Below are 25,746 nucleotides of genomic sequence, written 5' to 3' on the forward strand. Positions count from 1 at the left end.
GAGAGAAATCAAAACTGTTGAGAAATCAAAATGGTGAAGTAGAAGCTGCTAATCTTTCTTCCAGGAAGCCCATTTGGATTTTACATCAGCCCCAGGCACCCTCTTCTGCATCTCAGCCCATAAGAAGCATTTGAAGCTCAATTCAGCTTCTCCCTGAAATCTGCTATCTCAGTGGAAACCTTGTAGTCCCCTTGTTCCTGGAGCAGAGACTCAGCTGACCCTTGGACACCTCCTTGACTCCTCACACCCATAGAGTGTGTTGATAACATTGTCAGCATCTCCTCCAAAGCTGTCCCTTCTCTCATCTCCCCATATCAAGGTCTGTTCCACCTAATCTCCAACCTAGAGTGCTGTATTTCACCCCTCTACAGCCAGTCAACCTCACATGAGATCCACTCAGGTACCTCTCTACTCAACATCCCTACAGTTGTCCAGCACTGTCCTCAACACCCTCCTCTCCCTCACCCTGCTCCATCCTCTTCCCTGGGTTCCCAGCTTTTAGTCTCACCCTGCCATCTTTCTCTCCCATTTGTTTATTCAACAACTATTTAGAGATTCAGGCTCTGTATTGGACACTGAAGACAGTGATTAATGACACAATCATATTTAGTGAGAGGTACTATTTCTCAGGACCATGTCTGAGGCTGAGTGGGCTCTCCAGGACTCCAGCCCCTAGTATTAGCGCTTTCTAGGGGCACTCCACAGACCTCTCACGTTCCTTTACCCCAAAGTGACCCAACCCTGCTGCTTATGTCCTATCCATCCCTACCTGGTGATGCGTCTACGTCCCTCACTGAACTGTGAGCTCCGTAGCATGGAGACTGGGGCTGTCTCAGCCACCGAGGTGTCCCCAGCTCAAGGTCAGCTCACGAATGTTACGGATTGGTAAGGACGAACGAATACCTAGAAGAAAGCATGCCAGGGAAATATTAGGCTCATGCCAACTGTCCCCGTCCCTCGCTCAGGCCTGACACCCTGTTTCTGAAATCAAAGGGCAGTAATTTTGGCATCCCCTCGCCTGATTGTCATCCTCCTAGGATGAAAGTCCCATTTTGTCGAGAAAATGAAGGGAGGCATTAGGGACCTTTAGCCTCTTAGGGAACAGCTGGTAGTAGGAAGGAAGACGCAGAAGGCAAGCGGATCCCACCGTTTCTTCAAGTTCTTTCATCTTCGCTCACAGGAACCCCGAGGTAAGAGAGCTGTGGGTCGGCTCTGAGACCCCGCAGAGCAGGAAAGCCCCCATCTTCCTGGAGACCGTGGCGTCACTTCCGGCGCTTGCGTGACGTCAGAGAAGGACGCCACACTTGAAGAAGGGGCGGGAGGCAGCGGCCTGGTCACTGTCATGGAGTTAGCGCAGCAAGCGCGGGAACTGGGTTGCTGGGCGGCGGAAGAGATGGAGGTGCCCGTGGCGGCCCGGGTCCCGGAGTCGACGCTGCGCAGGTGAGAGCCGCTCTGGGAGTGAGGACTCCCCACCCTGGAGATGGAGTCTCCCGGGATGAGACCCACGTCTTCATCCAAAACGCGTCATCTTCCCCTTGCACCTCTGCCCCAGTGAAAATAACCTTTGAGGGCGCTGCTGCCGCAGTGCAATTAACCCTCGACGGCGCTCCTGCCCTGCAGGTAGTAAATCCAGGCAGAGGATCCTGAATTGAGTGAGGGCGTCCTGGTGGTGACTCCCACACTCCCACCCCCATCCTCTGAGGTCACCCAGAGTGGGGTCCCTTGCACTAGTGGGGATCCTCCATGAGTTAGTAATAAAGCTCTCTCTTATCAGTGTGAAAATTGGATCTCCAGGGTAAGGCTGTCCCTCAGTACATCACCACCCACCCCAGCTAGTGAGGACACTCAAGTCAGCAAAGACCGCCCCATTCGAGACCGAATGTATAGGAGTAATGACCCACAACTGATCATGAGAGCGCCCTTTCTGGCAGTGTACCCCTCACCCCACCTCTGGAAGTAACTGGAGATAATCCTTTGCCAGGAGACATGGAGCACTCCACCAGAGAATGAGAATACCCGTATCCCCAGTGAGACGCCCACCCTCTCAGTGGCTGAGAACTCCCCAGGAGGGAATACCGTACCCCCAAAAGTATGGACCCTCCCTCCCGTACAGATGAGAATTCCCTAGTAAAGGTCTTACCTCCTCACCACTCTGTCAGTGAGGATCCTCCATCCTGTGTGATGTCCCAGGCATACCTTTACATGCTGTTCCCACAGGCTGTGTCTGGGCCAGGGGGCCGACATCTGGGCCTACGTTTTGCGGCACGTGCACAGCCAGAGGTGAGCCTGGCCACAGAAGGGAAGCTTTGGCAGAGGAGAGGACCCAGGAGAGCCCCACTGTAACTCCCCTTCTTCCTACCTCTCCATTTAGGAACGTCAGGAAGATCCGGGGAAACCTGCTCTGGTAACTGGTCCTCAAAGCTGTCCCTTCCTGTCTTCCCCAACCCCATCCAGCCATGTCCCTGCCCCCGGCCTCACACCTCCCGTCTCTCCCCTGGAAGTCCCCATCATTCTCTCACTCTGGTCTCATTTCCTCAGGTATGGCCACCAGGACAATCCACAGGTGAGAAGCATGTGCTGCAAGGTTTTATTTCATCCAAAAAAAGGACTTATAGATCTTCTGCTCTGGGCCCAGCCTTGTGCTAGGTGATGCCAAGGGTCACTGTGTCACAAGACAGCTCGATCCCTGCACTCACTTGCAGTCCAAGGGGAGGAGGCGTGAGCTGTGAGTGGGGGGACATGGATATGAGGCATCAAAGCCGGTGAGGTTGATGGGAGAAGAGACGGGCTTGGGAGAAATGCTGAGGCCAGTATGGGACCCAGCATGTGCATGGTGCCCAGGTGACGTCTTGGGGGAGGCTTCCAGGAGACCTCAGGACTCCAGGTTTCGGGCTCAATGGGAAGATGAGGACTGGGACAGAGACAGGAAACAGGTTGGGGGGACAGATGAGGCAATCCCAGAAGGAAGGAGGGGGACAGGATAGTACCCTGGTGCTCTTCTTCAGGCACTGAAACTGCCTGGGCACTGGGCACTGAAACCCTGTGCCATGTAACTGGGCAGGTAAGAGACTACTGCCCCACAGAGAGTAGTCAGGCCATGCATCTGACCCTGTACCTGATTCCACCAGGCCCGCCGGAAGTTGGAGTTGGAAGCCGATGTTGCCCGCCTGCGGGCAGAGATCCTGGAGTTAGACCAGAGCCTGGAGCTGATGGAGCAAGAGACTGAGGCTCAGGGTGACCCATGGGGCTGGAGAGATGGGCAGCAGAATGGGGTGAGGGAAAGCGCTGATGGCCACCCCTGTTCCTCTCACAGACATGGCCATGGAGCAGAACCTACAGAGCATGCAAGATACCCAGCGCCGTGCTCTCCTCCTCCGGGCTCAAGCTGGGGCCATGCGAAGACAGCAGCGTGAGCTCCAGGATCCCATGCAGCGACTGCAGAATCAGCTCAAGCGCTTGCAGGACATAGAGAGGTGGGCTTCAGGTGTCCAGGGAGCATCCCTCACCAGGCTGGGCATACAGACATTCTTAGAGACCCAGTGCTCTGCCTGGACCCCTTCTGGGTTCTAGAATTCTGAGCTTCACTCCATGGAGCCAGAAATTTTTGCCATCTTAGCCACCTGTTTTTTCAGTGCTTAGCATGGTGCCAGCTGTATATCTAGAACGCCAGTGCTGGGGGGAGAAAAAAAAAACCAGTAAACGGGACAGTCTTGCCCTCATGGAGCTCACACTCTGATGCAGAGGAGACAAGTGCTAAACCAGGACACAGACAAACCCTATAATCATGGGTGGAGATGAGCGCTATGAAGAAAAGGTGATGTAGAAAGGGACAGGGAGATGCTACCCTAGGTACAATGGTCAGAGAAAACCTCTCTGAGGATGTTAACATTTGAGTTAGGGGAGGAATTTCCATGGAGAGGAACAGCAAGAGCAGAGCCCCCTGAGCCTGGCATGTGGGAAGAACAGCCAAGAAGCCAGTTCAGCTTAAATTTTGAAGGCAAGAGGCAGAGTAGTAAGGGGGTAGGCTGGAGAGGTGGACAGAGCACTGTGGAGGCATTGGAGTTATATTCGTAGGCAGGGTTCATGTCTTGACTCAGCCACTTACAGCTGTGTAACTTTGGGCAAAGTATTTAACTGCTTTGTGCCTCAGTTTCTAAGTTCTGTAGAAGAGGGATAATATTAATATCTACTCTAAAGGGTAGATATGATAATTGAGTTAAATCAAGCAGAGTGCTTAGAAGCATTCTAATTGTTGTTATTCTGTGTGTGATGGAAACCCATCACGTTTTCAAAGGTTTTGAGCAAAACAGGGACTGTTTTGATCTGTCTGAGGTTTTAACAGGATTGTTGGCTTACTGCTGGGTGGAGAACAGACTGCAGAGGGTAAGAGCAGGGAGATGGATGAGGAGATGAATGCAGTCATCCAGCTGGGAGATGACCGTGATCTCATCTGGGGGTTGGCCTCTGAGATCCAGGCTCAGTGATCCCTGTGACTAGCTTTGCTGGCAGCAAGGGGGAACACCAACCTCTGCTGCCAGCCGCCTCCTCCCAGGAACCCCAGCCCCAACTGAACTCCTCCCTCCAGGAAGGCCAAAGTGGATATAAACTTTGGACCCTTGATATCAGCAGCCCTGGGCCTGGAGCCTGCGGTCCTGGTAAGAGTCCTGGGCCAGGGGGGAGAAAGGTGGGGTGTCTGGGGTTAGATGGACCTCTGGGCCCCTCATACTACACCCTCTTCTTCACAGCATGATGTCCGAACAGCCTGCAGCCTCCGGACCCAGTTCCTGCAGAGCCTCCTGAGTCCTCAGGCTCAGGGATGCGGCGTTCCGTGAGTAGCCCTCGGCCACCAGAGACCCTGTAAAGAACCCTGTTGCAGACACTGTACCTCTGGGCTCTGTCAGCCCCAGGCCCTGCCCTGACAAGTCTCCCAGGCTGGGAAGAGAGGAAGCAGACCTTTAGAGACAGTGACAACCCAGGTAGTTAGGGCTTTCAGAGGGTGGGCAAGCCTGGGAGGCTTTGGGTACCCAAAGGAGACACCCTACCCAGCTAAGGAGGCAGAGAGGATGGGTGCTTTGGTGAGGAGGGATAAAAGGTTGAGAGGGCATGCCAGGTAAACAGCACACATGAATGGGTCCAAGGCCAAGGCGTTGATATGCTGTTAAGTGGGACACTCAAGTCTAGCTGGTATAGAGGAACCTGGTTTCCAATCTTTAACATGAGGACAGTGACAGCCCCTACCTTACAGAGTGGCAGTGATCATTAAAGGGTGAATTAATGGTTCTTGTAACATTCTCTGTCCTCTTCCCCAACTCCACAGAACCCTGCAAGATGACCACTTTGGAACTTCCTACCAGCAGTGGCTTAGCTCAGTGGAGGTGAGGGGCACTCTCAAGAAAGGCTACACCCCCTGCCCCATGATTAAACCTCAGGGTGCCAGGACCTCACTCGTGATCCCTACTCCTTCTCCATGGAGTCCCAGCTCGCAGCCCTGCCCCCATCCTGGCCTAACTTCACCCCTCTCCCCACCAGAGCCTACTGACAAACCACCCACCAGGCCACGTCCTGGCTGCCTTGCAGCATCTGGCTGCAGAGCGGGAGGCAGAGATCCATTCCCTGTGCAGTGTGGATGGGCTCCAGGATATGGAGAGAACCAGGTGAGGTGTTGGTGCTCCCAGTCAGCGCAGGGCAGGTGGCTGGGTGAGCTGGGACAGGTCAGGACCAGGCAGGGTGACCTGCCAATGGGAACTGAGACCCAGTAACCAGTCTGGCAAGTAGGCTGACACTGGTTACCTACAAGGGGACAGGGCTTCTCCCATTACAGCTCAGCCCTTATTCTCAGGTCCCAGGCACCAGACCAGTCAGACTCCAGCCAGACCCTGCCATCTATAGTGCATCTCATCCAGGTGACCCCCCAGGACCCTTCCCAGGACTCCATCCCCTTCCCAACCCAAAACACCTTGGTCCCCTCCCTGCCAGGGACCATGTCACCCTGACTTTGTGCTCACTCCAGGAGGGCTGGCGGTCTGTGGGTGAGCTGGTCACCCAGCGGGACCCCCTCCTGAAGGAGCATCAAGTCCTGACCCTGCGCCTCCAGGGCCTGATGGAGAAGGCGGATAGATGTATCCTGGGATCCAGTGAGAGGTGAGGAGTCTCCAAGGGCCATGGTCTCTAGGCCATGTCTCTCCCAAGGGTCTCAAAATATAGACTTCTGCACCCTGGCTCCTGTTTCAGCCTCCCTGCTTGCTCTGCTGGGTCGTCTCCCTATGCTTACGGCTCCTTGTGCATCCTTGTGCCTCTGATCTCCCTGCTCCACCGAGAGTCTTAGTCACCTTCCTTCTCCTTTGCTCTTTTCTACTTGGGCCGCAGGCAGACTTTGGTGCTGGGACTCCGGGTCTGTGCCCTGTGGGCCGAACTCAAGGCCCTGCGTGCCCTGAGCCAGGAGCTGGAGGAGGCCACTGGGCATCGGCAGATTCTCCTCCAGGAGCTCCAGGCCAAACAGCAACGGATCTTGCGCTGGCGGCAACTAGTGGTGAGAAGTGGGACTGCAGGAGAAGTGGCTGGGCCTGATGGAGGGCCTGAGTCAGACTGGGAGCCCTAAGGAGCCAGAACTGGGCCTCCTGGTGAGGGGAGGGGGCCTCAGTGAGACTCCCAAGAGGAGTCAGGGCCTGTGCAAGGGGGTGAGCAGGGGCAGAGGCTGGGAGGTAAAACGGAAAATCAGCCCATCTCCATGGCCTCTTGGTTGCCTAGGAGGAGACACAGGAGCAGATCCGCCTGCTCATCAAGGGCAACTCAGCCAGCAAGTCACGCCTGTGCCGGAGCCCCGAGGAGGTGAGATGGGAGTCGGGGCCAATTCTGGGGAGGGCTGGGCCTCCTCGGGAGGGGACTAAGCAGCCTCACACTGTCCTTCCCATCCCTTTCCTTCCCCACAGGTGCTAGCTTTGGTTCAGCGAAAAGTAGTCCCCATGTCTGAGGCGGTGGCTCCACAAAGCCAGGAACTGATGCGGTGTCTGGAGCAGGAAGCCCAGCACCTGCCCCATCTTCCTCTGGGCCCCTTGCTGCAGCACAGCCCCGGAGGGTGAGATACGGGTTGCCACATACCCTGTCTTGGATGACTGCTACTCCCTGGGCCCACTCCTAAAACACAATCCTAGGGTTCCCAGGCTGCCAGACCTCACCCTCAGTCCTACCTCCAAGTTCCTGGGCCTCTGGAACCCAGCCTCTCTCTCAGTGCCCCTCCCAACCTGGACTTCACTCCGCAGATTGCAGCCCCTCCCCAAGGTCCTGCCATCCATCCACCAGCTGCATCCTGCATCCCCAAGGGGCTCCAGCCTCATAGCACTGAGCCACACGCTGGGGCTGCCCGCAGGGAAGGTGAGTGCCTGTCCCCTCGGCCCTGGCTTCCAACCCCAGCCCCCGCCCCAGGTGATTGTCCGTCCTCCTTCCTCCAGGCTCCGGAGCTGCTCCTCCCGAGGGCTGCCTCTCTTCGCCAGGACCTTCTGTTCCTCCAGGACCAACAAAGTCTCCGACGCTGGTATCTGCTCCACATGAAGACCAACCTGCCACCGGGACCGTCCACCCAGGGTAGGCCTGCCCCACTTCCTTATCCAGCATCCCAGCCCCCTCCCAGCACCTTTAGCCTCCAGAAGAAATCACAAATACCCACTGCTTACACAGTGCCCACTGTGCATTGAGGTCTTTATATACTCACTAGTGTCCTCTGCGCAGCATCCCCGGGGGTTCTCTGCATATCACAGAGGACTTGCAAGCTGCCCAGACAGCTGAGCTAGATTTGAACCCAGGCCGTCTAACATGGGTCTGTGCTCCTAACCACTAGGTGACACTGCTCATCAAGCTGCCGAATATTCATCCATCGTCGAGCAGCAGTATACTTGAGTATACAAAGCAGTCTGTATAGTGAAACTACTGGATTCTTTTCTCAGCAGTCCCTCTTCCTTGCTGTATGGTCTCCCTCTGCCTCAGTTTCCCCTGCAGTGGACTAAGCATAATCATATTAATAACACAGAATGGCTGGGAAGACTCAGTCAGGTGGCCTGAACAGGGTGTTGAGCTGTGGCTGGCTGCAGTTAAGCATTCTGTGTCCCTCGCATGATTCCAGTCTCTGCTCTCTGCACATGCACAGCCTCTTCTAGTCCTTACCATGAGGGAAGGGAGTATAAGACTACAGTTTACAGAAAGGAAGCTAAAACACAGAAGTCCGTTATTCCTGGATTCACTAAGCAAGTACTCACTGCGTATATGCCATGTGCTAGCCCCCAAGAATTCAGTGGGGAGAGAGGTGAGAGCTGTCCAGCCCCAGGGTGTCCCGATTGTAGAAGCAAAGAATTCAAAAGAGAAATAGATGGAAGAGGTGGCTTGAGGAGAAGTGAATCAGTGTACTATCAGCAAAGCAGGAAGAGACCATTTTCAGGCCTTTGAGTTTTGAGCTCCTTACCACCCCCACTCTTCAGTGGGCAAGGAGCAGTGTGAAGGAACAGCAGAAACAGCCCAAGACGTGGCACAGCATTGTCTTACTTCATGGGCATCAGGGACTTTTAACACGTCTGCAACTGGAACTCAGTTCCCTTTAGTCCGGAAAGCAGTTCTGTTTTTTTTCCTTCCTGGTTTCCTTCTCTTAATAAATGACCCCACTGCCCTCATGCAGGTGCTAAAGCCAGAAACCCAGGAGTCATCCGTAATTTTTCCTAGTCCTCTGAACCCCTACCTTCAACTTATCAGTAAGCCCTGTGGGCCCCCTCTCCAGAGTGCTCCCATCTGCCCCCTGCCTCACTAGCCTGTGGCTCAAATAATTCCATCTGTGTCTAAGAGTGCCCAAAGAAAGGGCAAGTGTCATGCCTGAGATGTACAAGGCCAGGAAGGGGTTCAGGCCCGAAGGGTCTGACCACACTGCTGATCTGCACTTACTCTGAGCTGGGTTTACTCTGAGTCTGTAGAGAGAGACTAGACGAGTCACAGTCCCCAGGGAAGACAAAGACACCAGTGGAGGGAAAGACTGCAGTAGTCTGAGGAAGCAGCTGGGGTGAGGAATGCTGGGAAGGGCTGCCAGGAGGAAAGATGGTGTCTCCAGTGGGCCTGGGGAACAGGTGAGGCTTTGCTCCAGAGTAGTGAGCAGAGGCCACATTGTGCATTCCTTAAGTACTAGGCTGAGAGCTTGGGCTCGGTCTTGAGGCGCTGAGGCACCTTGGAGGGTTCCAAGCAGGAGAGGGAAAGGATCAGGTTTAGGCCGTGAGAGCACTCTGGCTGCCACGTGAAGGATGGACCAGTAAGAGGCTGAGGCTTGGAGCTAGGAGGGAGGCTGGGGGGCAAGCAGGGAAGCAGGTAGGACACTGAGGGATGGACCATAGAGACTGAGGGCGCGGGAGGAAGGTGTTCAGAGGATGCCTGGGGCATGGTGGGCTTGCACCTGGTAGGAGGACCTGGGAGGAGAGAGAGGCTCAGGAGGGATGCTGAGGTGAAAACTAGATGACCGAAGACAGTGACTCATTAGCTGCGAGGCACCCGGGAGCCCGAGGATTCAGTGTTGCCCACTGGGTTTCTAACCTACAGAGCTGCTGCAGATCCAGGAGTCCCAGGAAAAGGAGCAGAAGGAGAGTCTGGGACAGGCTCTGAAGCGGCTGGAGAACCTGCTGAAACAAGCACTGAAGCGAGTCCCCGAGCTTCAGGGAGTTGTGGGGGACTGGTGAGAGGGGGACATGACGAGGTGGGGGCTGAACTGGGCGCAATGGGCAGAACTTAGGCCGGGGGAGGGGGTGGGGGGCTGGTGACAAGCAGACCGTGGTGTTGAGGGTCAGCTAGTGAAGGTCTGGAGGTCCTAGACCTTCCCTTTTAACCCCATCCCCTTCTCCAGGTGGGAGCAGCCAGGACAAGCCGCCCTTTCCAGGGAGCTCTGCCAAGGCCTGTCACTGTCCCAGTGGCAGCTGCGCTGGGTCCAGGCCCAAGGTGCCCTGCAGCAGTTGTGCAGATGAAGAGGTAGCTCAAAAAGAAGTCAAGAGCTTCGCACTTGTTCATCCCAACACACCACTTCCCTTAAGACCTCTGGAAGAAAGCACGCCTGGACACATCGCCCATGGTCTCTACCGCACCTGCCGCCCGCATCCCCGCTGTTCTCAGCTGTTCTCTCAATTGCCTTGCCCCGTCCTGTCATTGCACTAAAGCAATGACAGATGAGCGAGATACTACGGGCCCCACCCTAGCTGGAACTCGCCTCATCACTTTTACCCTCAGTAAGAAGTAATCAAGTGCCTGCTCTAAACACTGAGGATCCAGCACTGAAAAAATGGACAGAACTCCCAGCCTTCAGGGAGTTGTCATTCTAGGACAGGAGAACAAACTGCTGACAGAATAAGTAAGCAGAATATCTAGTACATGGAAGAACTGCTATGAGAAAAAGCAATTGCAGAGGTGCAGTGTTAAATAGAGGACTGCGCAGCAAGGTGACACTGTAAAGGCAGTGAGGAGGAAGCACCCGGCTGTTGAGGAGGGCCTGCAGGGGGAGACCACAGCGCGTGCAGCGGCCCCAGTTCAGTGTGTTGCTGCAAGGGCTGAGGAGGCAGTGTCGCTGTTGGAAGAAGGGAAGCTTTAAGAGATGGGATTGTCTTTGAGTTTTTATACAGTTGTTTTTTGTTTTGTTTTTTACATTTAAATCTTTGAGCCATTTGGAATTTATCCAAATGGATTCCATTTTGTCTTATTTTAAGCACTTACTAAAATTCTCATTCAGAGCAGTGGTCCCCTAAAGGGAGGGGTGGGTGGCAAGGAGGAGACAAACTTTCTAGAGTTAAAAATAAATTGTGTGTTGAAGGTGGTGAGGGTTACACAGGTGTATGGATTTGTCAGAACTAATCTCGCTGTACTCGTTAGGTCTGTGTATTTCACCGTGAACTATCTTCAATTTGTAAAGTAAAATTTTACCCACCTAAACTTTATAAAGTAGATTTAGATATTTTCATACACAAAACTTCCGTGGCTAATTGGGTTGTATCTGGGTTGTATCTGTTTTATCTGGCTGTATCCAAGACCGCTATCTGTCTGACTCTTGTGTGCCAACCCCACAGTGTTTTAATTTTAAAGGCTGTGTAATATGTCTTAACTGCAATGACTGGTTGCCATCTTGCGCTTACTTGTCAGTGTTTCCCTGTCTCTACTTGCTGTCTTTTTCTGTTAAGTGAAATTATACCAAATTTGGCTGGTTCCAGAAGAAATACATAGATAGGAGTTTTACTGGGGTTGCAGTTAGTCTGCCAGTTAGGGATATTTGCCATCTTTGAGATTTTAAACATGATTTTCCAGCTCCTTTCCCATAGCTCCCCTCTCGACCTCCGGGGCACCCTCGCTGCCAATGCCCCTCCTGTTCCTCGCTGCTCTTTCTCAGTCTTCACACACTTGCTTTCCCACGTGCCGCCTTAGTGTTCCCCCCTCCTTTTTCTTCTCTTCGTCTCACTTCCCAGCCACCTCCCTACTGAACAAGGTGATCCTTACCCTGTCCTTGCTTTTTTTTCTGTAACATAGCTTCTAACATATACTATTTTATCTTTTATTGTCCTCCTCAAACAAAATGTGACCTCCACGAAGGTGAATTCCTCTGTAAGCTAGAACCTGGACAAACTTTCTTCAATATGATTTGAAATCCATATGCAATAAGGGAAAATAATACTGACAAAAACATAAATTTTTACATGATTTTTTTTAAAAAAGGCAAAGTTAACAAGAAGGCTAGTTAGGGGAAAATATTTGCAGTTTATACCATAAAAGGATGTGTGAGTGTGTGTGTATGTGTGTGTAGTGTCAAAATGGAAAAGAAAAGTTCCAAGTCCATAGAAAAATGGATAAAATATATGAATGAATAGTTCTCAGAAAATATGCTCAAACTCAATAAGAGAAAAGCTAATGAAAACCCCACTTTGATACATTTCCTACCTATCAGACAGGGAAAAGGAAACCTGGGATTTGGGCAGCTCCCTTTGTCTACAAGGCAGAGGGAAGCAGCACTCTGATGTATCAGTGGGTATGCCATATGGAACACCTGTGAGATAATCTCCAGCAAAACTGTATGAGGACATGCTCTTTGCCAAAACAATGCTACCTATAGGAATCTATCCTGAAGACATACTGGGCGAAACATAAGTTGTGGGGCTTTGTACAAAACTACTAGATCACATCCTCAGAAAGTCGGTGGGGGTACAGAGGGGGCTGTTTTAGATTAAGAGACATGACAGCCAAATATAATGCAAGATATTGATTGTATCACAAGCTGTTGTGATTTTTAAGTGTTTGAGTTTGAAAGTACATTTTTAAATCAATGGGGGAAATTTTCATGAGAAATGGAAAATTGGTATATTGGAAAGTGTATCTTTATTACATTTCTTTGGTGTGATAATGGTATTGTGGTTAGGTGAGAGAATGTGTACAAAGTATTAAGGATGATGTCTACAACTTATTTTCAAGTAGTCTTATTGTTCATAATACTGATTTTTTTATGTTGATAAAAGTTTAAAATTTTGAGAGCCAACATCATATATTTTGAAATTATATATATTAGACTAAAGCATATAAGTATCTATGCTAACATTACTGGGGCCCAAGTTTTTAATGCAAGTGAAAAAAAATACAAATATAAGAAGTAATACCCTGTGATCTTTCATTTGAATTGGAAATACCAGAATGAATTCATGGGTTTTCCTCTTTCTTAAACAAACAAACAAAATATATATAGTTCCCTAGCTAAGTCCACAGAAAAACTCTAGATACAACAAACCCAGTAACCCTCATGCCCAGGTTGTGGTCTCTAATTACCACTTCTGACTCAAAGGAACCAAGGATCCTTGGGGAAATAACTGATTCTAGTCTGGGGAAAGAAATGTTCAAAACGAGTATGAAGCATTTTGTGCCAGCAGCAAGGAAGTACTCTAAAACTACTGGGATTGAGTCAAAGGACTCAGAAGTCAATATGAAGAGGTTGTTGATGCTTAATCACTAAGTCATGTCCGATTCTTTGCGACCCCATGGACTGTAGCCCACCAGGCTTCTCTTGTTCATGGGATTTCCCAGGCAAGAATACTCAAGTGGGTTGCCGTTTCATTCCCCAGGAGATCTTCCAGACCCAGGGATGAACCCAAGTCTCCTGCATTGCAGGTGGATTCTTTACCTCCGAGCCATCAGGCAAGCCCATTAAGTTTAATACTCTATCTTAATAGAAACTTCACTTACCTTGAGTCTAAAATTTGTAGTTGGGCCCACATACTCACTCTGTTCTTTTACAGTACCCAGAAGGATGATAAATTTTGAAGCATTCATTGCAGTAGTTTGCACTACAGTCCATGCAACTTTTTGTGGATTCTTGAGGCGATGGTCTACAAAGGTCACACATACTGGCTGTGGCTGCCCTGGCTGCCTGCCATTATCTTTCAACAACAATTTCCCAAGTGAAATTTCAAAACAGACCATTGATTCCCCATTTTCCAAGATCCACATCATGCTCACAGCCTGGACAAGGAAAAGTAGTTGTCCTAGGGGGTCAATGAATTGCACTTCCAGCCTGTGTATTTAGTAAATCTTTGTTACATCAGTAGGAAAATGAATAGAATGAAAGAAAAGGAGGGGTCATGTTTTGGAAAGACATGTATCTAAATTTATGTATTCCAAAAAACTACTGAACATGGCTCTGTATTAATCAATTTGTGTACTAAAAATTTTTTTAATGGTTTTTCCTTGGCATATGAAAGATAAGCCAAAGCTACTAAGTACTTATTAAAAAGAAATTGTTCTATAATCATAAAAACCACATTAAATCAAACGTGAACTAAACATATAATGCAGTAGTACACAGGGTCAAGATCTTTTGAAAATATACAGCTAACCTTTATAGTTATTTTTATATATCATACCCAAAGGAATTTGGCTTTCATTTAAATGAAAACATCCTTGACTGATTGATAGGAACTCAGTTTATACATAAAAGAGCAGGAGCCCTTATCCCAGCCATGGTCCATGGATTGACTCTGCTGCTGCTGCTGCTACAAGTCGCTTCAGTTGTATCCGACTCTGTGCGACCCCAGAGACGGAAGCCCACCAGGCTCCCCCATCTCTGGGATTCTCCAGGCAAGAACACTGGAGTGGGTTGCCATTTCCTTCTCCAATGCATGAAAGTGAAAAGTGAAAGTGAAGTCGCTCAGTCGTGTCTGATTCTTAGCGACCCCATGGACTGCAGCCTACCAGGCTCCTCTGTCCATGGGATTTTCCAGGCAAGAGTACTGGAGTGGGGTGCCATTGCCTTCTCTGGATTGACTCTAGGAAGATTCAAATAGTTTAGTAAACCATTTGAAACTGTATGGAAAATTTTGCATCTATGTATCCATACATATTGGCTAAAGATGGGACATTTTGAGCAGCAATTAAATGACTTGAAGCACATAAATATGTTTGAAAATATAAGTTTATATTGATATTCATACACCTATACCTCATTGGTCCTTTGAAGGGTGCTAGTAACCAACTCATTTCTTCCCTCCCCCACATAAAATAGGGAAAGAATCAGGCATTTTCTGTCTTCTTTCCTGTTGGTGAAAAAGTAACCCAAGTTCTGAAAAGAGGAAGTTTATAAAAGTCACTAATGATTTTAGAATAATAAAATTTGAAAACCATTATCTTCAATACATTAATGATGTAATAGATACAGGTGATGATGATCAAGTGCTGCTAAAACTTAATGGAAGGACTGGAAGGGCTGATTGAACTTTTTTAAATGGATGAACAGGATGACACTGCTGATCAATCTTTGCATCACTGAAGCAGGACAACCAGACACCACCCGCTCCTGACAGGACAGTGGTGGTGGTTTAGTCACTACTGCTGCTGCTGCTGCTGCTAAGTCACTTCAGTCGTGTCCGACTCTGTGTGACCCCATAGACGGCAGCCCACCAGGCCCTCCAATGCATGAAAGTGAAAAGTGAAAGTGAAGTCGCTCAGTTGTGTCCGACTCTTAGCGACCCCATGGACTGCAGCCTACCAGGCTCCTCCGTCCATGGGATTTTCCAGCCAAGAGTACTGGAGTGGGGTGCTATTGCCTTCTCCCGGTTTAGTCACTAAGTCATGTCCAATTCTTGCGACCCCATGGACTGTAACCTGCCAGGCTCCTCCATGGGATTCTCCAGGCAAGAATACTGGAGTGGGTAGCCACTTCCTTCTCCAGGGGATTTTCCCAATCCAGGGATCGAACCTGGGTCTCCTGCATTGCAGGCAGTTTCTTTACTGGACTGAGCTACATGTAGGATTCAATGGCTGCTTTGTAACAGCACTACCTCTTAAGCATTCTCTGCTGTCAAGAAAGGGAAAGGAACAAGTGAAACAATGTAATCAGTTAAACCCAAAATATGAGAAATCCAACAGGACAAGTGATCAGTTTCTCCAACAAATAGGGGGAAAAGAGAGAGAGAGAGGATCTGGGGGAGAAAGAGAAAAGGAAAAATGAGGAAGATAAAGAGAAGGACATTTTTCAGGTTAAAAAAAAAAAAAGACTTAAAAGCTGAAACAATTTGAGCAACAAAATAAGTATTGAATAATAACCAAAAGTATAAGATATCCATGAGTCCATACTGATACAAATGATTTAATAATTAAATGAAGGGGGTAGACTAGACATCCCCTATGCAAGAAAAAGAGCTTGAAAAGGTTTTTTGTTTTGTTTTTGTTTTAACTGAAGGATAACTGCTTTACAATGCTGTGTTGGTTTCTGCCATACATCAAGGTGAATCATACACAGTTATACATATACCCCCTTCCTCTTGAACTTCCCTCCCTCCTTTCACCCCATCCCACTGCTCTAGGTTGTCACAGAACCCCGGTTTGAGTTCCCTGAGTCACACAGCAAATTCCCACTGGCTGTCTTGATAGTGTTTATGTTTCCATGCTACTTTCTCCATTCGTCACACTCTCTCCTTCCCCTCCCCCCGCACGTCAGCAAGTCTGTTCTCTAGGTCCAAGTCGCTATTCTTGCCCAGCAAATAGATTCATCAGTACCATTTTTTTAGATTTCATATATATATATATATTTGTTTTCCTCTTTTCTTACTTCCCTCTGCCTAATAGGCACTAGGTTCATCCAACTCATAGAACTGACTCAAATGTGTTCCTTTTTATGGCTGAATAATATTCTATTATATATATATATATATACCACAGCTTGTTTATCTATTCATCTGTTGATGGATATCTTGGTTGCTTCCATGTCCTAGCTATTGTAAATAGTGCTACAATGAACATTGGGGTACATGTGTCTTTTTCAATTATGGTTTACTCAGGATACATGCCAAGTAGTGGGATTGTTGGGTCATATGGTAGTTTTATTCCTAGTTTTTTTAAGGAATCTTCATACTGTCTTCCGTAGTAGCTGTATCACTTTACATTGCCATCAACATTGCAAGAGAGTTGAAAAGGGAGGTTTCTTTTTTTTTTAAGTAACTTTATAGTAGAGGCCTGACAAGTGCTACCTCAGGAGATGAAAGTTAATAATAATTCATGTTGACAGTATGTACCCTTGATATGATAAGAATTACACTTTACCTCTGTGGTCTCCCCCCGCCCCTTAAAAAAATATAACCTCAGCCTAATAATGAGAAAAACATCAGAAAGGTCCCAAATGTGAAATATTCTACAAAATACATGACCAGTACTCCTCAAAACTATCAAAGTCATGAAAAAAGAAAGAGAAATTGTCACTGGCAAGAAGAGCTTAAGGAAACATGACAACTATATGTTACGTGTTATCCTGGATGGAATGCTTGAACAGAAAATAGATAAGGTAAACACCAGGAAAACTGAATAAAGTACGGACTCTAGTTAATGATTTTTAAGGTATCTTATTCTCTTCTTATAATATCTCTAGCACAGAAGCAACCAAACAATTTTAACAAATCTCTCATTTATGCTGATTCAAACTTGAACTTCAAGGAACCAAGGCAGGCAGTACAATTAAGTTTTAAGGGGTAGGATGGGGGGTGAAGGAGACTGACCCACTGACCACATGAAATGTGGGGCTTATTTGGATCCTGATTTTTACAATACTATTGTAATATAATGACATTTTGAGGCAGGGGAAATAGAACGCAATCTAGGTGTAAGATAATAGGACAGTTTCCTGTATGTGAACATGGTATTTTTTTCTTTTAAATACTCCTTATTTAATAGACACCTTATCTGTTACACATTATGAAGCAAGTACAGGCGAATTGACAGATGTCTTCAATTTGCTATGATGTAAACCGAAAAAATGTATAGACAAAACAAGAAGGGTAAAATTTTAGTAAATTCTTGAGAGGCACGTGGATGTTCGTTATATTATTCTCTCTACTATTGTGTAGTTTTGAAAATATTCATAAAACATCTTGAGGACTGAAAAAAGAAAGAGAGCTGTGTCTCAAGAAAGCACAAACAACAGAACTATACACGTGACCTTCTGAGTTGACATATTTGACTACTGTCCCTTGGCCTATGCATCAACTATTCCTCCTACCCAGAGTCTCTATACTCATCTTATCTAGCAGAAGTCTTCAGGTGTCACCTCCTCCTCCAGGAAGCCTGGGTCAGGCGCCTCCTCTGAAATTCCCACATCATGGTCCTGGTTTTTCTGGAACTCACTGGTAGCATGTCCGAAAGTGGGCGACCACGGCTTCCAGCTGTCTCCAGCCCCATCCTGCCCTGGGGTGACTGGGATGTCACTGTGTTTTAAAATTTCCGGAACGGGTCTCGCAGTGGCACAGGAGGAACCTCGGAACTTCCCAGAGTTCTCAAACGCCGAGTTTTCACTTTAGGGGCGGGCCGTGTTCCCCATGAAGGCGTGGCCGCCTCTCTGGGTTGCACGCCCCTAAACGCAGTTTCTTCCGGTGACTCGTTTCTCCGGCACTCTGACTGGCCTATATTTCTCCTTGGGGGCGGGCTCTCTGGGTGTGGCCAGGTTCTCATTGGCCCTCACTCCAAAGGCCAGCCCTGTTGATGCATGACGTCATGTATCGGCGCCCGTCGCTTTCGCTTTACGTCATCCGCGGGCGCCCACCCTGACGTAGCCAGAGAGTATACAGCGGAACCGGCGGAGGCGACAGAGCTGAGGCGGTAGTACCGGAGACAGTGACGGCAGCAGCAATGGCCGGAGCGGGGCCAGCCCCGGGCCTCCCGGGTGCAGGAGGACCTGTGGTTCCGGGCCCTGGTGCCGGCATCCCTGGAAAGAGCGGCGAGGAACGCTTGAAGGAGATGGAGGCGGAGATGGCCCTGTAAGGCCCGCGATAGGGAGCTATAAAAGCCGTCCTAGAGTCAGAGTCGTCGAGCCCTGGAGCCTCCAGGCCACGATAGACTCGATATATAGTTCTGTCTTGGGGAAATGGGACTTTCGGAATTGTGGGGACGAGGGTTAAGGAGGAGAGGTTGGCAGTGGTGAAGGCGCTGTCGCGATATACCCACCGTTTCAGAATTGGTGCAAGGTCCTGAGCTGTGGTGTCTGTCCTGCCTTCCCAGGTTTGAGCAGGAAGTTCTGGGGGCTCCCGTAACAGGAATCCCAACTGCCGTGCCTGCGGTGCCCACAGTCCCCACGGTTGAAGCGATGCAAGTCCCAGCAGCTCCTGTGATCCGCCCAATTATCGCGACCAACACATACCAGCAGGTACGGCTGAAATAAGGCATAGAAGAGAGCACAATGCCCCAGACACATGTTTGTATACAGAGAGCTATTGAGATGCTGGCTTGTTGATTAATTAGCATGACAAATATTTTAGGTGTCAGGCACTGAGGACTCAGAAACGACTGAGACAATAATTCTGCCCTTTGCATGCTTTTATTCTAGATCATGGTGGCCAGTAGAACTTTCTGCAATGATGGAAATGTCCTGTATTTATTTAAAATCATATTAGAGTTACATAGTTCCTCATTCTCATTAATCACATTCAAGTTCTCCATATTTAACTATATGTGACTAGTGGAGAAAGAGATTACCAAAAAGTGAACAAGTAAATGAAACTTGTTCATTCTCTCGACAAATAATTTTCAGGTCCCTTTTCTGCGCCAGGTGCTAATCTAGGCCCTAAACATACAGCAGAGAATGAAACAGCGAAACATTCACTACCTTTTTGGAGTTTCTTACTGTGGAGAGACAGATTAAAGTAGATTAAGAAGGGCAGAATTTTATCAGCATGGTCAGGGAAGACCTTTCTGAGGAGGTGATGTCTAAGCAAAGATATAAAGAACATGATGGATGGAACTATGAAGATATCTGGGAAAAGAGTATTCCCAGACATTGGGAGCAACGGCCGTTGCTCTGCAAAGGCTGTGAGGTAGGTGCATACCTGACATGTTCAGGGACCAGCAGGGACAACAGGGTGGCTGGAATGGAGTGAGCAAGGGAGAGGATAGGAGGAGATATGGACAGAGAGGTGATAGAGACAGATCTAGTAGGACCTTGTAGATCACCATAAGAACCTTGGTTTTTACTCTGGGATGAGAAGCAGTTGAAGGATTTTGAGCAGTGGGGTGATACGGTCCAATTTAGATGTCACCAGGGTCACTTTGGCTGTGTTTAGAAAACAGATTGTAGGGGTCCAGGACAGAATCAAGCAGTCTGAGGAAGAGGCTACCATCATACTCTAGGCAAGAAATAATGGTGGCTTGGAGCAGGGTGGTGGCATGGGAGATGAGGAGGCCAAGCTGGACATAATTTCAGGTAGTGCTGAGTGCTTTTGGGAAGATGAAGCAGGATGATGAAAGAAGTTGCACCAGGGAGGGACCTTGAGCTAGTGTGATCCCAGAAGCCTTTCTGAAAAATGATGTTTTAGCTGAGACCTAAAGTTTGAGAGATAGCCACACAGTGCGAAAAACAAAACCCTTGGTTCCCAGGTGAGCCTGCCAGGCAGCTTGGGGGCACTGAGTCAGACCCCTCACCCCAACCCCCATCCAACAGGTCCAACAGACTCTGGAGGCCCGAGCAGCCGCTGCAGCCACAGTGGTTCCTCCCATGGTGGGTGGCCCACCTTTTGTGGGTCCAGGTAAGTAAGGAGTGGTGGGACGAGGGAAGCAGGGTGGTAAAAAGGGAAGCCTGGGACTCTCCTCCCCTCCCCCCCCATCCTCATCACTCCCCTCCCAACAGTTGGCTTTGGCCCTGGTGATCGGAGTCACCTGGACAGTCCAGAGGCTCGAGAAGCCATGTTCCTGCGACGAGCAGGTAGGTCTGAGGCCAGAGAATCCCACATTTCACCAAGCACTCTTGTTTTGACTACTTCACCCTCTCCATTTCATCCCCAAGATATCATTGTCTTTCTAAAGCATAAACCTAATCATGTACTTCGTTGATTTGGCCTTAGTTACTGGGTCATTGCAAACCAGCCCCTTTATTGTGACTCCTAATCCATATTCTTTGCTGTTTCTTCATAGCACTTCATGTGCTATAAAGCTATATAGCCTTATAACAAGTTATACAACTTACTTGTTTATTATGATTATCATCTTTTGCTTTCTCTAAAATATAACGTCTGTGAGGCTGCCTGCCATCTTGTAAGCATTACATGTTCTCTGTTGATGGGATGAACAAACCAGACCATCAAACAAGCACCTATGGTCCTCACCTGACAGTCAAGACCTTACATCAGCCGGCCCCTTGTGGAGAGAGATCCCCATTTCCTTCCCTGGAGCCCCAGACATTGCTGGGATTTGCCAGCAAGGCTCTTGTTGAGGTCCCTTCCCTCTCCTGCTCATTGTCACCCAACTTTTAACCTTCCAAACCTATCAATTAAACCAAAATCTAGCTAACTAAAATATATTGTCTCCACAGGACACTCTTACTTCATGTTGTTGAGATGACTTTTATACAAACAGTCAATTTTTGTGACATTAACTTCCTTACGTGTAGGAAAAGGATATGTGTTCTGTAATGTTCTGGTGTCATCTCATTAGATCAAACTTGTTAATTGTGTCACTTAAATCCTGATAGACTCTTTTACCTGATATCTGAGGTTTAGTATTTCCTATATGGTTTTAATGAAAGTGAAAATCTGACCTAGTCACCCTGCCCAGCTTCCAGCCCTGCTGTGGCACCCTAGTGCCCTCCAGAGAACAACCACTGAAACAGTCTTTCAGCCACCAAGGCTATGCTTGGATGCCTACTGACGGCTTGACCATCCTCTTATGCTCTACAGCTCCTGACTTCCCCTCTTGGAATCAGGCTAAACTAAAGAGGGAAAGGTTTTGGTTTATAAGCATTCTCCTTGCCAGTAATATTTCCAAACTTAGCCTTCGCATTACCAGCTCTTCATTATCCTTTGGGTCTCAGCTCACAGGCCCCTTTCTGCCAGAAGCCTTCTCTAGTCCCCCTGATGTCCCTCTTCTGAGCTCCCTAGTGCCAGCCTCAGTCACCCTTCCTGGGCTTCCCCCATCCCGGCCCTGATCACTCTGGCTGTCACTCTGGTGATGAGTATGTTCTTTCCTCCTCTGGACCAGGAGCTCCCCTAGGGCCTGTGGTCTTTAGGTGTGCCCCTAGCATTGCCCAGGACAGGGCCGGGCCCAGAGGAGATCATCAGTGGTAAGTGTTTTGCTGAATGAACAAATGAAAAGGACCCCACATCTCCCAGAGGGTTCCCCAGGCTCTTTGGCAGAATTTCTTGGGTGCTCAGAGCACGCATAGGCACATACCTTGCCCTGAGTGCCCCAGTCCCCCTTGACACACACCCTCATCTCTCCCACAGCTGTGGCCCCCCAGAGTGCCACTATTCTGCGTCCAGCCTTCGTCCCTCACGTGCTGCAGAGAGCAGGTGAGGGGGCCAAGGTCATCATCCCTGCCACATAACTCCTCCCCAAGTCCTCCAACTCCCCCACTAACACCCTGACAGATTCTGCTCTTACCTCTGCAGCAGCTGGGCCCCGCCCTATGGCCCTGCGGCCCCCTCACCAGGCCCTCGTGGGCCCCCCCCTGCCTGGGCCCCCTGGACCACCTATGATGCTGCCACCAATGGCTCGGGCCCCCGGACCGCCCTTGGGCTCCATGGCTGCTCTGAGGCCTCCTCTGGTGAGTTGGTCAGGGAACTGAGGGTCAGATGTGGTGGACAGAGAGACTCTCATCCTGGCCTAATGAGCTGTGTCCACCAAGTCTGCCTTTCCCCGGCTTTACGTGTCTCTGCCTCTGTCTTTCCCTGTTTCTTCCTGTGGCCATATCATTCTGTTTTTTTGCTTTTTTTTTGAGGGAAGTTTAGAGAGAAAACACAAATTATAGGTGCATTTCTCTTTGTGTATCTCTGTTTTTCCTTTGATTGTCCTTCTCTTTTTCTGTGTTTATTTATGTCTGTCTCTCTGCCTGTTTCTCTGTCCCTGTGTTGGTCTGACAGGAACAGAGACACTGTTCCCTGTCTTGGTGTCTCTTGCCTGCTCTCTGGCCCCGATGCCCTTGCTCTGTTGTACAGGATAAGGATGAGAGGGAGGTCTGAGCCTGTGATCTGGCCCCACTCATGCCCTCCTTTTGCCCGCAGGAAGAGCCAGCAACACCCCGAGAGCTGGGCCTGGGCCTGGGGTTGGGCCTGAAAGAGAAGGAAGAGGCTGTGGTGGCAGCAGCGGCTGGGCTGGAGGAGGCTAGTGCAGCGGTGGCGGTGGGAGCCGGGGGCGCCCCAGCTGGCCCTGCAGTCATTGGGCCCAGCCTGCCACTGGCCCTGGCCATGCCTCTGCCTGAGCCTGAACCCCTGCCCCTCCCGCTGGAAGTTGTGCGAGGCCTACTGCCCCCACTGCGCATTCCTGAGCTCCTGTCCCTGCGTCCGAGACCCCGGCCACCTCGGCCTGAGCCACCCCCTGGCCTCATGGCTCTTGAGGTAAGCAGGGAGCAGAGTAGTGGGGGACAGAAAGGGCTGGATGGGCAGACAGCAGCCCATGGGCTTCCCCACACAGAAACACAGGTTATGTTCTGTCCGTGGAGGTAGGAGGGACCCAGGAAATTGGAAGGTTTGGGAGAACATGGGGAAGAGGGAGGCAGACACACACATACACCTGACACCCAGAAGCGTATCCTGTGCTTTAACTATGGAGACAGGAGAACTAGGGGGACCAAATGGAAGAGCCTCAAGAGGGCAGATGGGCCCAAGAGACTCAGATCTAGCCCTTCGCACCCTTCCTTTCCTCTGTAGGTGCCGGAACCTCTGAGTGAGGACAAGAAGAAAGGGAAACCAGAGAAACTGAAGCGCTGCATTCGCACAGCAGCTGGGAGCAGCTGGGAGGACCCCAGCCTGCTAGAGTGGGATGCAGGTGAGTGGGCTCGAGTGCAGGGTCTGTGCTGCTCAGCCAAGGAAGGTGAGCCAGGCAGCTCCACACCTCACTGTAGGGCAGCACTGTTGTTAGCCCGCCTCCTGGAGAGTCAGACTGTGGCTCGGGGAGCAGGCCTTCACCTAGCCACTGAACAGAACTGGGTACAGGGGATTGGTGCGTAGGACCTCTGGCCCATTTCATTCATGAGGTGCCTGGCTTGTTAAAGGAGAAAGACCATTCTTTAACTTTTTGTGAGAAATAAATTTCTCACAGTTGCACAGTTAACTATGTATCAACCACCTAGATTCAGCAATTAACATTTTGCTACCTTTACTGTAACCCTCCGTGTGTATCTTTTTTTGGTTTTTGCTCAATTGTGTGAAGTAAATTATAAATGAGGTTATCACTTCACTCCTAAATACCTTAATATTCATCTCCTAAGAAAAGTAATATTTTCTTTCACATCATTACATGGTTAACACATCTAAGAAAATTCAGTAACTCTGTGTTATCTCCTGTTCTGTTTGTACTGTGATTTTCCCAGTTGTCTCCAAACTATTTGCTTATAGCTGTTTTCCCCCTAAACCAGGAGGCATGCAGTTTTGTGTCACTAGATTATCTTTTAAAGAGAATTGTCTCCCTCCCGCTGCTTTGTCTCAGGTATAATAGTTTTTTGAAGTGTTCAGATCAGTTGGTTTATGGACGGTCCTACCCTCTTAAGTTTGTCAGATTACTTCTGCCTGGAGTGACCTAACTTGTTCAAGAGTGCCCTCTTGAACAAAGCTGTGAGGCAACCACAGTGGTAGCTGAGGAAAGGGGCCCAAGTCCCACCCGACTCCTTGACTTCTGCCTCTTTTCCTGGGACCATCTGCCCACCCCAGGCCAGAGCCACACAGCACTGGCCCAGAGGTGGCTAGGCGGTAGACCCTAATTCTGTGACCTTGGACAAGTCACTCAGCCTTTCAAGCCTCATTTTCCAGCAAGAAGATAGTAATAGTATATGTTCGTGGGGGAAGGGATTCTCTGAGCTTGAGCACATTTGGTCAAGACCAGACTCAGCTCAGGAGGTATATCCAAAAACGGCAGCTGAAGTTGACCTTGGAGAAGAATCAGGCAGTGTGTTCAGGTTTCAGGGACTCAAAGGGGATCAGAGTGGGCTTTGCAGAGGAGGAAGAGCTGAGGAATGAAGTCTGCGGTCCTGGGGTGCCATTATGGGAACCAATGGGTGTCAGAGGCCCAGGGAGTGTCCATGGAGAGGTGTTCAGTAGACCAAAGGATGCTGGGGGCTCAGAGGACAGGCCAGGGCTGTGATGACAAAGGTAGGGGCTTCATCACGGGAGTGGGTGAGGTGGCCCTGGGGTGGGGCAGGGCAGTGCCATTAGTTGAAAGTGAAGGCTCTGGAGCCAGATGGATGCCTGAGTTCTTGTCCCAGCTCTGCTGCTTGCTAATTAACTTTGGGCAGGTGACTTGACCTCTCTGTGCCTTGGCATAAGGGGCTGTTGGGAATGCCAGGTATGTGAAAACTTTATGGATGCTTTGCAGAGAGTCTAGCACAGGGTAAATACTACCCAAGTGTTGGCTGTTACAACTAAGAGGACCTCAGGTCGAGACTGCTAGGATACAGAGGGAAGAGGGCTTGGGGGATGCTCCCAGAGAAGGTGGGATCATTTCAGTAAGACAGACACTGGGCCATACATGTGTATCCTCTGATCTTCCCTCTCCCAACCCCAGATGACTTCCGGATCTTCTGTGGGGACCTGGGCAACGAGGTGAACGATGACATCTTGGCCCGAGCCTTCAGCCGCTTCCCATCCTTCCTTAAGGCTAAGGTTATTCGCGACAAGCGCACAGGCAAGACCAAGGGTTATGGCTTCGTCAGCTTTAAGGACCCCAGTGACTATGTGCGCGCCATGCGTGAGATGAACGGTGAGTGCGGTCTCCCCTAGGGTCAGTGGGCATGGCAGGCATCTGGTCTGAGCATGACCTTGAACCGTCTCTTCCCACAGGGAAGTATGTGGGCTCACGCCCCATCAAGCTGCGCAAGAGCATGTGGAAGGACCGGAACCTGGACGTGGTGCGCAAGAAGCAGAAGGAGAAGAAGAAATTGGGCCTGAGATAGGGTCTGTGGCCAGGCACCCGCTCCCATCCGGCCGGGCGCTGGTTCCTCCCCACAGTTCTTTGGAAAACCCTCAACTGTCTACCCACCCATCCTCCCCAACACCAGTTTCAATAAATTTACGTTCATTTCCATCCTTGGCTAGGCTTGGAAGCACTCTTTGGAGAGCCGGGCTTAGCATCCCCCACTCTGGAGACAGTGGGGAGCCTTGAAAGTTTACATAAACATACAGATGGGCGTTTTCAACGCTGCTACCTGCCCGTTAGATCTTCTTGAAACCTCTTTAAGTGTACACTGAGTGCAGCCCATTCCTCAGAGGAGGAAGTAGAGGCTTAGCGTAAGGTCAAAGCCGAGTGGAG

The 25,746-nt window shown here is 49.7% G+C and overlaps 2 protein-coding genes across 8 annotated transcripts; both read left to right on the forward strand.

Moving 5' to 3' along the window:
* Positions 1 to 1,277: 1,277 nt before the first annotated feature.
* On the forward strand, positions 1,278 to 12,531 carry HAUS5 (HAUS augmin like complex subunit 5). 2 transcript variants are annotated; one of them, XM_055552345.1, is made up of 19 exons: positions 1,278 to 1,440; positions 2,218 to 2,280; positions 2,372 to 2,404; positions 2,539 to 2,563; positions 3,129 to 3,234; positions 3,314 to 3,473; positions 4,586 to 4,655; positions 4,746 to 4,828; positions 5,318 to 5,375; positions 5,530 to 5,654; positions 5,840 to 5,903; positions 6,011 to 6,141; positions 6,367 to 6,529; positions 6,748 to 6,828; positions 6,930 to 7,075; positions 7,260 to 7,371; positions 7,449 to 7,581; positions 9,565 to 9,697; positions 9,866 to 12,531. In XM_055552345.1, exons 1-19 carry the CDS (start codon positions 1,343 to 1,345, stop codon positions 9,981 to 9,983), a joined length of 1,902 nt encoding a protein of 633 aa, XP_055408320.1. In that variant the 5' UTR covers positions 1,278 to 1,342; the 3' UTR covers positions 9,984 to 12,531. The 2 variants fall into 2 exon arrangements, with proteins under 2 accessions (XP_055408320.1, XP_055408321.1); XM_055552346.1 differs by lacking the exon at positions 1,278 to 1,440 and adding an exon at positions 1,992 to 2,089.
* A 5,513-nt stretch (positions 12,532 to 18,044) lies between these two features.
* On the forward strand, positions 18,045 to 25,526 carry RBM42 (RNA binding motif protein 42). Of its 6 annotated transcripts, none has more exons than XM_055552661.1 (10): positions 18,045 to 18,278; positions 18,520 to 18,664; positions 19,955 to 20,039; positions 20,141 to 20,215; positions 21,732 to 21,797; positions 21,876 to 22,051; positions 22,509 to 22,841; positions 23,154 to 23,271; positions 25,003 to 25,197; positions 25,278 to 25,526. In XM_055552661.1, exons 1-10 carry the CDS (start codon positions 18,151 to 18,153, stop codon positions 25,388 to 25,390), a joined length of 1,434 nt encoding a protein of 477 aa, XP_055408636.1. In that variant the 5' UTR covers positions 18,045 to 18,150; the 3' UTR covers positions 25,391 to 25,526. The 6 variants fall into 6 exon arrangements, with proteins under 6 accessions (XP_055408636.1, XP_055408638.1, XP_055408639.1 ...); XM_055552663.1 differs by having other exon boundaries at positions 21,897 to 22,051; XM_055552664.1 differs by lacking the exon at positions 21,732 to 21,797 and having other exon boundaries at positions 18,046 to 18,278.
* The last annotated feature ends 220 nt before the right edge of the window (positions 25,527 to 25,746 follow it).

Source organism: Bubalus kerabau, chromosome 17 (genome assembly GCF_029407905.1).
Source record: "Bubalus kerabau isolate K-KA32 ecotype Philippines breed swamp buffalo chromosome 17, PCC_UOA_SB_1v2, whole genome shotgun sequence".
In the NCBI taxonomy this organism is placed as follows: Eukaryota; Metazoa; Chordata; class Mammalia; order Artiodactyla; family Bovidae; genus Bubalus; species Bubalus kerabau.

Coding starts and splice junctions, on each gene's coding strand:
- HAUS5 (XM_055552345.1), top strand. CDS start 1,343: ATGGAGTTAGCGCAGCAAGCGCGGGAACTGGGTTGCTGGGCGGCGGAA. Junction 1,441..2,217: donor CCGGAGTCGACGCTGCGCAG/GTGAGAGCCGCT, acceptor CTGTTCCCACAG/GCTGTGTCTGGGCCAGGGGG. Junction 9,698..9,865: donor CAGGGAGTTGTGGGGGACTG/GTGAGAGGGGGA, acceptor CCCCTTCTCCAG/GTGGGAGCAGCCAGGACAAG.
- RBM42 (XM_055552661.1), top strand. CDS start 18,151: ATGGCCGGAGCGGGGCCAGCCCCGGGCCTCCCGGGTGCAGGAGGACCT. Junction 18,665..19,954: donor CGACCAACACATACCAGCAG/GTACGGCTGAAA, acceptor CCCATCCAACAG/GTCCAACAGACTCTGGAGGC. Junction 20,216..21,731: donor CATGTTCCTGCGACGAGCAG/GTAGGTCTGAGG, acceptor TCTCTCCCACAG/CTGTGGCCCCCCAGAGTGCC.